This window comes from Haplochromis burtoni, unplaced genomic scaffold, assembly GCF_018398535.1.
Source record: "Haplochromis burtoni strain Fernald_Lab_line unplaced genomic scaffold, NCSU_Asbu1 Contig_5, whole genome shotgun sequence".
In the NCBI taxonomy this organism is placed as follows: Eukaryota; Metazoa; Chordata; class Actinopteri; order Cichliformes; family Cichlidae; genus Haplochromis; species Haplochromis burtoni.
In genome coordinates, this window is record NW_024582366.1 from 2,503,944 (window position 1) to 2,516,201 (window position 12,258).

General features: G+C 41.4%; 1 protein-coding gene across 2 annotated transcripts in view; it reads left to right on the forward strand.

Moving 5' to 3' along the window:
- negr1 (neuronal growth regulator 1) overlaps window positions 1-12,258 on the forward strand; it is a 160,828-nt gene that overhangs the window by 86,472 nt on the left and 62,098 nt on the right. For both annotated transcript variants that reach the window (XM_005923370.3, XM_005923371.3), the window contains exon 4: window positions 11,083-11,214. In XM_005923370.3, coding sequence (XP_005923432.1) covers window positions 11,083-11,214 — 132 coding nt within the window. The remainder of the gene's footprint in view (window positions 1-11,082; window positions 11,215-12,258) is intronic.

The following is a 12,258-nucleotide window of genomic DNA, read 5'->3' on the forward strand; positions in this document are numbered from 1 at the left end:
CCGTGTGTGCCAAGCTCGACAGATTGATTCGGTCCCACGCTCTGCAGTGACAGAGACAGCTAATTAAACAATAAGCAGTTTAGCTGTGGTGTGGACTCCACACAACAGGACACTACAGCTTGTTCCGGTTTAATTGTAAAGTAAAAAGTGTTTATTATTTTTAACCTAAACCCTCTGTGATAAAAGGATTCATCTGGTACAACACACACAGCTTACCAGGCCGTATTAAGTAAACAAATAAATCTCTTAATTGTGCTGTTCTGTGGTACATTTTATTAACTTCTGCAAATTGTTGGAGCCTAATCATCGTTTCCCATACGCAGACTTTACTTCCCGGGCAATCGTTTTTATACCTGGGTGGCCTCTCCAAATATAATCTGTGTAGGAAACACTAGCAGTTTAGCACTGTGCTCTTTCTTCTGCCGTGAAAGCTCTGCTAAGCAGACAACAGTTCAACAAGGGGGCCTCGAGACTCAGTTATTCATCGCAAAGAACTTAGCATAGGAGGAAAACTTACACACACAGTGTGCAAGTAATGCACATGAGCACGCACATGTATATCTGTGTGTGAACACACTCGTCCTGGCCACAAGCAGAATACAAATCTGCTAATTCACTAAATAAATAAAAGATTTTTCTCTGTAAAACTAATTATTTTGTTTTTCTCCCGAGACCACTCTGTTTGTCTCGTCGCTCATTTTCTGAATGATGTATGTTACTCTCAGCATTGTCTAGCTATTGTGTAATCACACACTCCAATAACCAATAACCAGTCCAGCACCTGAAATTGTGTTTCACTGCCTTCAGCGCATTTGGCTAAATATGTCAGCACAGAAAGTAGCGGTGAGGTAATTCTACGGGTCACGGAGGTGGCAGCACATCCAATCAGACATGACTTAAGGCTCCTTTGGCCCAGTTCCACTCTGGATTTTAACGGCCTCAGATTGGCAGCCAGGGAGCAGGGTAGGGGTTACGTATCAAGGTAGACTAACAGCCTGTTTTTCAGACAAGCCCTGCACATGGTGTGATTCTACCCCTACTTCTGGCCCACACCTTGAGTCGGGGCCAGAAGGCACCAGTGCACAATGTAGCGGCGTGGGTTGTTCTCCATTTTCACGAGTTTAAAGGATAAATTGATGTAGAAAATGCTGCTCTATGCTATAATGGATTCTTCAGCGATGCCTGCCCTATCTGTGTATTGCAGCCCTGAAGGAAGTGTACCCTCAGCTCCCCTACACAATGTGGGAAATTGCTTACCGCATCGGCACTTAGCCAGGATTGGCACTGAATACGGAATTAACCTTGCTGTGATTTCTTTAATTTGCTTGGAGTGACATCTCCCTCAGGTGAGAGAGGCCTCTGTCAGTTTCTCGAATATCTCTCACCATGCGCTCACATGCAACTTATGTTGCGTCCCTTGACAGTTTTACATTACTTACACCAACGCTAGAGCTTGGATATATTGTTTTATTTCTGTGTTGTCTATTAGTTGAGCAGTGGACATAAAATGATCTCCAAAATGTATATCAAGGATGGGATACCTGCCTAATGGCCTCTCTGACCTTTGAAAAGGCCCCTTCGTGGTTAAATCAATAGAAACACAATTTGCAGCCTGGTGCAAGTGGATCCTGCATGGAAATAATATATTGGAGTTCATTTACTAATACACTGCAGCATAATCTGATTTTTAAATCTGAAATTTGTCCATTTGTTTCTGAAGGATCTGCATTAATATTTTGTTCAACTGTAAGTCCACATCTGCTGATTCTGAAGTTAACATGTGAATGATGTTGGGGGGAAAGCAGCAAATCTTCCTGTAAATGCCGCAGTGGTCTTAATCTTAGACAACGTGTTGTTTATTTTCATGTGATTTTATTTTGTTTATCTGCTCTTTTACTTCTCGTACTACAAACTATTCCAGTCATTTCACGCAAATGATCACTTTTATTACAGATTCACAAGATAATGTGGCTTTGGTGTGAAAATTCATTTGGCAGCAGGAACAGGGAGAGCCTCATTCTTAACGTTCTGTAATATTGTTAATGTTCTTTTGTAAATAGTAGTAGAAGTATACAAGTCTTCATACTGTACCTGCTGGCAACTCAGACTGAGTTTGGTGTGATGTGGTTGGATCATCGCTACGTAGGTTTTTGAAAGAACATTTAAGAAATCCATAAAAATCCATAAATAGAAAAGCTTCACTGAAATGGAAGTATTTTGTCCTGTGATCTAGCAATGCTTGCATATTACCTTTTGCAAATCAGTCATTCACCTTAAAGTATTCCTCAAAGTACTTCCATACATGAGTCTTTCTTATCGGCGAGTCGGGGCAGAGCTATAAGACGACAGCTTCACCAGTTGCCATCTTCCAAGTTGTCCTTCTTTTATTCTCGTTTCTTTTTTTTTCTTTTTTTTTCTACCTTTATTGTTTATTTTATTTTAACCTGCTAAATACGGGACAGACTTGGCTGAGGAAAAGAAAGGGGAGAAAGAAAGAGGGAAAGAAAAACAGCGGGGAAGAGGAACGGTGATAAAGGGCAGAAAACAAAAACCAACAAAATAAGCAGACAAAACATACATAAATCAATCACCTGGATCACCTGTTGAGAAAGAAAAAAGAAAACAAGCAGAAGAGAACAAGAGTAATAGAATAAACAACATCACAATGATATATGGGAATATGACAGTAAATACTAAATATTAAACATTATTGTGCAGCACATAAGATCAACAGAACACAGTGTGCTTTGAGGTAGGAGCCAAAAAGGGTGTAGTTTGTGGGTGTGATCACCCGTGTGTACACCTGTGAGCATGGACGCGCTTGTTTCTTGTTTTTAAAAGGTTCCTTCATGTAATGATCTGCTAGAGGGTGTGGGGGGGCCACAGCCCCGTCCTCCAGGGCATGAAGCAGGTATGGAGGAGATCAAGACTCCAGACATCCAGAGGCCCCCAGAACACAAGAGACCAAGGAAGACCAACAGAGGGGCAGCCGCGCCACTGTCCCAGAAAGAGCTGAGGAGAGTCCCAGATGAGGGCTCACTCAGCAGCCGCGGAGCAGAAGCCAGGGGGAGTTGCAGTGACGCGCCCGTGAGCTCCGCCGGCAGCCTGCTGTGCCTGAGTGACCGAGCCCCAGGCCGAGAGGCCGAAGGCACCCCGCCCCCGAAGTGGCCCGAGCGAGCCCCAGGCTCCAGGCCCCGACAAGCAGCCACCAGGAGCCGGTGTGTACCTGGACCCCCATCCCCGGACACAAAGAACCACCTGAGGGCGTCTGCCACTGGCAGGGGAGTGGTGGGGGGAGATAGGCCTCCTTGGAGGGTCTGAGATGTCCCCAGAGAGGTGGCATCTGACACCCAACCTGACATATAGACACAGACAAACAGGCACACACAGACACAAACATCCATTCCCACCCTCATGCTCTCATATTTTATTCTCATTTCTAATTTCGTCCTTCCTGGTCACACCAAATGAGTGAAATCTTAACATCGATGGTACCAAAAAGGTTTGCTGCAAATAATGATGCTCTACTTCAAATGACGAACACCTCTACTGCTCAACTTCTGCTGCGTGATAGTGTAGACCTAGAATTGAACTGAATTAAACTGATCACTGGATAACTATTACTGTGAGCGCTGAATGTGTTTCTCTTTGAAACTGATTCAGGAATTTAGCTTTCATAAACATTTAGCTTTTGATTTCTTGGTTAACACTGATCTTGTTTTTAAATAGTTTATTCTTGTTCAAGCGACCGCTCACATCCAGTAGTAGGAACATGTCTTTGTGCAGCTCAGAAAATCCAACAATAAAAAAACAAAGTACACCAAAAACACTGTTGGATGAATAGCAAAGACAGGGGTGTGGGATATATAAGCACAACAAAAGGCTGATAGTGTTTGCTATGTTAGGCATGGGAAAACTCATGTAACAGTAGCAATGACCATCCTTTTCCATTTGGTTTGCCTGATCGGGTTTGCTAGCATTTGATAACTTCAGAGATGTCATTATGTTCACATTGAATCAGCACAAGGCTGCATATTTTCTACAGAATTATGAACACTCGCAAACTGGAATATTTAGCTCCGTCAGTTTAATTGGAAGCCTACATGCCACCTGTGTATATCACTAAAGGGTACTGTTGAGCGTGGGAGACATTATTACTCACACCTGTTTCTCATTATTGTGATCTGCTCATGTGAAATGGATAGCATTCGATTGCTTCTCTAGGCTGAAGCGCGTGAAGATTTTTTTTCCTTTCCAAAAGCCCACAAAGATGCTTGTCTGTGTTCAGCGGAGGTCACGCCCACAATTTTTTTTATTGCACGTCTATGCCCTCGCTATTTGGCACCAGCAATGCTGGTGGTTTCAAATAATTATGAATTTTTATTTTATCAGTGTATCAATGCCATTTCACTGCAGGGTCTCAAGTGTTTCACAGTCAGCCTCATCTCTGTGGTCAGATGTTCCAAACCAGCAAGGTGCAAGTAAGACAGATGACATCTGGTGAAATCAGTGTGGTCTGGTAGCATTTGATCTGGAAACTCAAATTACGTAGGCTGTTCCAGAATAACCCAGCATTTAACTGTCATGGTACCACTCAAGCAGAGCAATTCCCAACCACACTGGTGCAGGTTACTGGTGCAATCACTGTTAATGGTAACCGCACGGCAAGCCAGAATGGCATTATGTGGGTGGATCACAATGCACTTCAATGTGCTGCCCATTTAAAACACAGTTAGTTTTGTGTGCATGCAATATTTTTTTGGACTGTGTTAATAGTAATGGATTGCATTTATATAGCGCTTTTTGGAACCCCTCAAAGCGCTTTACAATACCACTATTCATTCACTCTCACATTCACACACTGGTGGAGGCAGCTACAGTTGCAGCCACAGCTGCCCTGGGGCAGACTGACAGAGGCGAGGCTGCCATATCGCGCCGTCGGCCCCTCTGGCCATCACCAGCAGGCGGTAGGTCACAACGACCGAGACTGTCCGAGCCGGGGCTCGAACCGGCAACCTTCCGATTACAAGACAAACACCCAACTCTTGAGCCACGATCGCCCGTGTTGAACCTTGTGTGAGTTCTGCTCAGTTGTGACTGTTTAAGTTTTTTGTTTTCCCGATGGTTCCGAATCCTGATAGAAGGGTACCTGAATCAAAACAACCAGCAGGTTGATAAATGCCAGAGACCAGTTACTGCCATCATTTAGGATGGACACCAGCTTGCTGCCTACCAGCTTTAATGCTTTTAAGTATAATTACTCATTCTCTAAAACTGTGGACAGCCCACTAACAGGGGCTCCAGACCTTCTCTGCTCCCTGTACACTTTCCTGCTGTTTTTCCTTTTTCAGTCATGTCCCTGCCTGCTGAGATCAATTTTATTTGCTTTTATCTGTTTTGTGTATTTTTAATTGAATTGGTAGCATTTTTATTCTTTTCACTATTCATATGTGAGTGTTGCTTTGTGCATTAGTCTGCAACTCTTTTACATTTTACCTGCACAAAAGGTGCTATTCCAGAACTGATTAAATGAAGCTCCAGTAAATCAGTGCCGAGCCTGCCGGCCTTTAAGTCTATGTAGTCTTAAAGATGATGGTGGTATTGGGCTTGTGGGGCTATAGAGCTTACTGGGACTGAACCATCATCACATTAATTGACTACATCTGTAATGCACTAGCTGTGACCAGTCACACTGCCTTCCATTTACCATAATTAAGCCACAGCAGTTTCACCTGGATTCTATGATTAAATATAGACTGACATCATGTCTCATTCCTGTTGTGAATGATTCCAATTTGCTCTCATATCCCAAGTCTTCACTGCCTCTTTTATCTGCTCTGTGTACTCACAGTTCAGTGATATTGAACTCGCTGTGGGTTGTATTTATGCTGTGTCAATACTGAAATAAATGCGAGGTCGTCATTTTTCAAAGCGGTTAACTGGAGGCATCGGAAAGTCAGACGCTTTTTTTTTTTTAATATCATGTGACTAACCGAGCATAGATGACCCATTCTGCATCAATTTGCTTACCAGGAAAGCTACACTTGTTAGTAGCATTGGAAAATCTGACATCAGACAGATTACAACAGCCTCATTTAATACTAGACAAATCATCCTCAGCGTTTACAAGAATTCTCCAAACAATTCAAGCAAACCTGCCTTAATTTATCTCTCAAATGTAAATACTTTTGTCAGTGAACAAAGCAAACTATCTTTACATCATTGTTTACAGTCACGATTAGTCACGTTGTCAATACAACAGTTTCTTCAAGTATTTTCTGATGTTGACTGCAGGTAAGGTTTTGTAGACAGTAATTGAAAAAGTTGTTGAAGAGCAAAAAGCTGCACTTTTTTCTGTGTGGCTTATATCAGTTTCAACAAAGTTACACATTTCTGTATAAGAGACTGATTGCAAGAGACTGTAAAAGACTCACATTTCCACTTTTATATTGTTTTATACTGTAAATTGTTGACAGCATACGTCACTGCAAAAAAGGAAAAAGGCTGTACTCTTACAACAGTCCATAGCAGAAAAAAGCATCACAGCGAAACCTGCAGTAGCTGGATGGGACAAAAGATTCTTTCAGTGCCGTTCTGCAAAGGAAAATAAACGTTGTGTGGATGGGAACCTGTGGGTCAAACGATAGCATCATCTGGAGGTGCAGAAAGACTGTGCTCTAACAAGCTATACAGCACTGCAGGTACAGTTCTGACTCAAGAAAGCACTTGCCTATGTTTTCAATTTTAATTTTGAAGTGTTGTAAATGCTTTTTTAAAATATTTACTTCAATGATCAAAAAGGTTTATTTAAAAAGAATATATATTTATAGAGAATGTGGTTGACCGATTATGAAAACATGGTACAACACTTTTGCAAAGAGGATCTTAAAAGGCTGAGGTGTTATTCCACACCCTTAAAAACCAATCTGCGGCATTTTTATACTGCAGATTCATATGTAGATTTATGATTGTCTTTCGTCCTGTCTCCTTCCCTTTACACGCAGCTGGTCACGGCAGATGGTTTCCTATCCCTGACTACTCCTGCTAGAGCAGGGGTAGGCAACTCCAGCCCTCAAGTGCCCGGTGTCCTGCAGATTTTAGCTATGACCCTCGGTCAACACACCTGAATCAAATGATTAGTTCACATGTGTCCAACTCCAAGGCTCGAGGGCCGGTGTCCTGCAGGCCACTGGAGAACTTCAAGACATGTTGAGGAGGTAATTTAGCCTTTGAATCAGCTGTGTTGGATCAAGGACACATCTAAAACCTGCATGACTCCGACCCTCGAGGCCTGCAGTTGCCCACCTCTGTGCTAGAGGTTCCTTCCTGTTAAAAGGGAGTTTTTCACTACCACTGTTGCCAAGTGCTTCCTGATATTGGCTGATCCGATCTGTTGGGGCTTTCTCTGTATTATTGTAGGATCTTTACCTTACAATATGAAGCACCTCGGGGGTCACTGTTGTGATTTATTGCTATATAAATAAAACATAATTGAATGCAAATGAATTGAAAAAATACGTAAGCTTCATGCTTAACATTTTTTCTTTTTTTTTCTAATGTAATCGACCTCCTGTAGAGGCAGGGAAGTGAGTGATTGTGGAAAAAAGCTCTTTCCTGTGGAAACTACAGCATTTCGTAATATGTAGCAGCAGTACTTGGCCTTGTGGGTCACTGCTTTTGATTTCATTGCCTTATTAAAGACACTAGTGCATACCGTGGATTTCTAAGCCCTGTGTGTCTTTAATACCAAGTATAGTGAAATGCAATGAACGAAGCTGTGGAATAAGGGCAGTGTTGAGGTCAAGCATAGAGCCGGAGGGTGTGTGTGTGTCTCTGTAGTATGGAAGCTTGCATTTCTTTATAGTATATATGTTGTTAATTAAGTTTATTTATATTGGTCATTTCTAAAGCGCAGCTCTCAGAGTCTTCACAATAAAAAACAAGCATCCGATAACTCTAATCATCAAGCCAAATGCAACTGCTAATGGGCCGCAATGATCCACGAGAGCTGTGTTTGCAACAAGTAGACATTCATTTTAATGACTATACCTGGTTTTAGCGGTGTCATGTGGGTAATACTAACACACATGCAAGCAATTTTATATGAAAAAAGCAAACATTCTGCCTTCTTTATGATCAATTAGATACTATAAAGCAGTCTGAAAACTCAGATAGCAATGATAATTAGGGTATATGGGGAAATTATTATGATTCAGCTGCCCCAAATTAATTGGCAGATTGCATCATTTTTAACTCTATATTACAATGACAGTTGGAAGGGTTTTCAGAGCTGACAAAACTTATCCACTGTGCAGTCTGTCTCTGCCTTCTGAAACTCTTTCAAATTTAAATTAAAATGACTGCGCTATTACAGCTTTTCTCGGTGGCTTTGATGCATTTCAAATGATCAAAACTGCTCGTTAAATCATCTAGTCACTTGTGCACATCATAAAAGCACGTTCTCATTCTTTTGAACAAATTGCCAAATGCAACAGCTGAGAACGATCAAAAAATATACTAAGAAAAATACACGATATGACCAGTAAAGCAATTGTCACGTTCTGGCTTTGCTTCCGTTCAGTAAGTCCACTTAATAGATGGAAACATTAACAATACTATGTAGTTAAAAATGACTTCAATTTGTGTATTTAATCTCTTTGTTCAAATACAAGCTGTACATGTATCATCAGGCCAAGGTGCCACACAGATATGTAAGCTATCTTAGATGATTAGCTTACTACTGAAAGCCACCCACTGCTTATATTCAGCAGCTAATGCCTCTTCCCTTGTAATATTGTTGACATTGGGACTTTGTAGCATACCATGTCTCTCAATCTAATGGATTGCTATTTATCTTTTGCTATGAGAGATATGCCCGAGTGAAATTAGAAAACGGCAGTGTGTTATTTAAAATAAAAACCGGTTTGCAATCTTTACACGAGTAATTTAATAGCACATGGAAATACTGTGCATTGCATCCTGGTACTGTAACCTTGTCTAGACAAAATCACATTTTTATTACATCAGACGTGCTCGCCACCATTTGATTACTATATTGACACACTCTGCTGCACACCCTCTCGCACATTAGTGGGATTAAGTCAAAAACGAAACAAAAGCGGCGCACCCACTGAAGATTCCTCTTCACTTGTGTCCCAGCCGCTTACCATCCAGCTCCACAAAATTAGAGCCCTTTGTGTGATGTCTCCATCCATGTGCTCTCTTGGCACACTAACTGGTGTGGTTTTTCAGACACATTCAGTGCTTATTTATGGATTGTTTTCTCAAACGCTGGCCCTTTTATTTATTTATTTATTTTTTTGCAGTTGTTTGTGTTGCCACAATATCTTTGCCAAGACTCTTGGACTTCATTGTTGCCACCACGACAGTGTGAGGAGAGACAAGAAAGCTTATTATCGACTGTTCCTTCGGTTTCAAGTTTTTTGACACAGATGTTTGCAGATAAAAAGAAAAAAATGCCCACCAGGGTTGGAGAATGTGGCATTACATATAAAATCCAGCTCACTTGCAGGCAGCACCGAATGGCAGCTGTTCTGGAACACAAGTTGTCTTTATTCCGACTCCTCTCTTATAAGATCTGGCTAAATCGGGGTTAAATCTCTGTGGTTTTCTGTATGGTACACTGTGCTCAGTTTAACTTGACTGTGTGCTCTGTTTGAATCCCATGCCTCCTGAGTCTGGCCACACATCTTCCATCCCAAACCACCATTACCAGGCTGAAAGGTTCTGTATAAATAGATTTCACACTGAGCACCACTGGGTTGGAAATTAATTGTTGTCTGGGGAAAAATCTACCACAGTTTCTCTTATATGTACACAGAGCAGCCTGCTGAGATATTTTAACCATTTGTTACACGCACACTCACAAGCTAAATGATCTAACCAGTCTTATAGGTGTGATTTTACTCGAAACAGAACGTGTCTTTGCTGTCAGTTGGAGCTTATTGGCCGTGATTATCAATAATTGGACAGATTTTTCCATTACGCTGTTTTAAGTGGCCGGTTTAACATGTTAAATAGAGCTTCAGATTGTGCTATTTTCAGTGTCGATTAGCCGAGTCGTCATTTTCATATTTCATCTTCCAGTGAAATTGTGGTTATATATAAACGATGTATTCGTACATAAAGAAGCACAAACATAAGCACACATACTGAGAAACAGGTTCCAGATGAGTGCTAAATAAATGGTGGCAAAGATTAATTGGTTATTAAAATAGTTGTTCATTAATTTTGTTTCCATCAGTGACTCAACTATTCATTCTAACGACAGCATTAAATAAAACAATGAGTGGCTTACCCATAATGCTGGCTGAGATAAACTTCATTTACATTCATTCGCTTTGGCTAAAAGTGTGTCATAGCCTTGAACACTTTCCAGCATTTGCTGCTTTGCCTTTCTGTCTTTCAGCTTACATCCTTCAGATATAAAATGATTAAGAATTCCCACATTTATGCCACTAATGTATTTATTCCTGATGGCTGTATCCGAATTGTTCTGGAAACCATATTATTCTGTGTCGCTCTACTTTTCTCCGCATTATTATTAATGCAGTTTCTAGGATCAGAAATTAGCCGAGTGAGTCTATCTCTGTTAGCCTATTTTAATTTGAGTGTTGAGTGGACATCTTTGTGTGGATTTGCATGTTTAAAGTGGGCCATGCCACTGTTGTTATGCCAGTAAAGCACTGACATGTGCATTGAGCCATCAAATCTGTCTGTCTTCAGGGACAGCTCTAACTGCATTGCATGGGGTTGAGCAAACGATGAGCGGATGACTGGGAATACACCATTATTACCTACCGCTGTATCAATATAAATAGATCAATGCTCTGCTGGTCCGCTGCTATTTTAGGATGCAAGGAAGGTAATCAGGAGTTCAATGCAATATCTAATTGTATTGCATCTTCTACTCAGACTTAAACTTACAAATAATTTGCTACAAATGAGGCCTTTCCACCCACTAACCACAGGCAGCACAAAATGCCTTACGTATGCGCGCACGTGTTTGTATTCTGTGTAGACATGGTGGTAAGTAGTTTGCCTCTATTCTTCTATTTCCAGCCAAGAAGTATGACAGTGGCGAAAATCTTAACATCACTGGGATCACAAAGGACCAGGCTGGAGACTACGAATGCAGCGCTTTAAATGACATTGCCTCTCCCGACACCAAAAGAGTAAAAGTCACAGTCAACTGTAAGTACATCTCCTTCTTCTTCCTTGGGTTCCCGTGTTTTTTTGTGCACCGGCCTTGCAGATCCACGATCCCTGACGGTGCACTTCAAGAAAGTATACTATCCAGAAGTTTGAGAAAGTCGAGAGCTAAAGAAGTTTCTTAATATTTAATGCGAGAATTCCCTTTTTGTCGGTGCATGTAGATGATTAATTCACACTAAGGAAAGGTCTGACTGTTCTAAGCACTATTCCATTATGCAGGTAATGAGTCTTTCAAAAGTGTGAGGAGACAGTAATGAGGAGCCAGGGCATTAATGAATGATACTGGGCTTTAGCTGTCGTGGTCACATAGAAACCACCACTTGTAAGTAGAAGCAGAATTCGGGTGCTTGACTATTATTGCCATTCCCTTTTCTTTCAGAAGTGCTCCTTTGCTTCACTGTTATTCATTGAAGTTTCTGTATAGATGCCCTCTGCTAAATCTCACTTTTGGAAAAGCTTATCAAGCACTCATCGACAGCGATGTGGGGAGGGAGGGAGGGAGGGAGGGGGAAGTGAAAGAAAAAAGGCTCGTCTTGGCCCAGTTAGTGAGTCGCATCCAGAAAGCTAATCGTGCAAGTTTTCTAATTCAGGTTTTAAGAAATTGATACGTACTTTTTTATATTCATTTTCAAAACAATTTTTAATCTGTTTCTGCAGATCATCTGTATCCACCTCCATGTATTAAGACAGTGTTCATGCCCGCTTTGGTACAAAACCAAGAATTGTGGCCATTATTTCTGGGTAATGCCTGGCTCTAATGAGCTGGGTCTGAGTGAAGTTTCAGAGGCCAGTTATTTATAGCTCTACTGAGACGTGGGTTCAAGGATGAAAAGTGCTTTGACAACTGGCTGTGTCTTTATGGTACAGAACAAAGGAGATGTTCTCTGTGATTGATAAGGCATGTCATAGTCAGACGCTGAATTTTAAGCCGAGACGGCGGGGTTATGTGGGCTTAGCATTCGAACTGAGTGAATTGATTAGGAAGACTTTTCTTTGCTGTCAGACAAAGTCTTCACAGTTTGA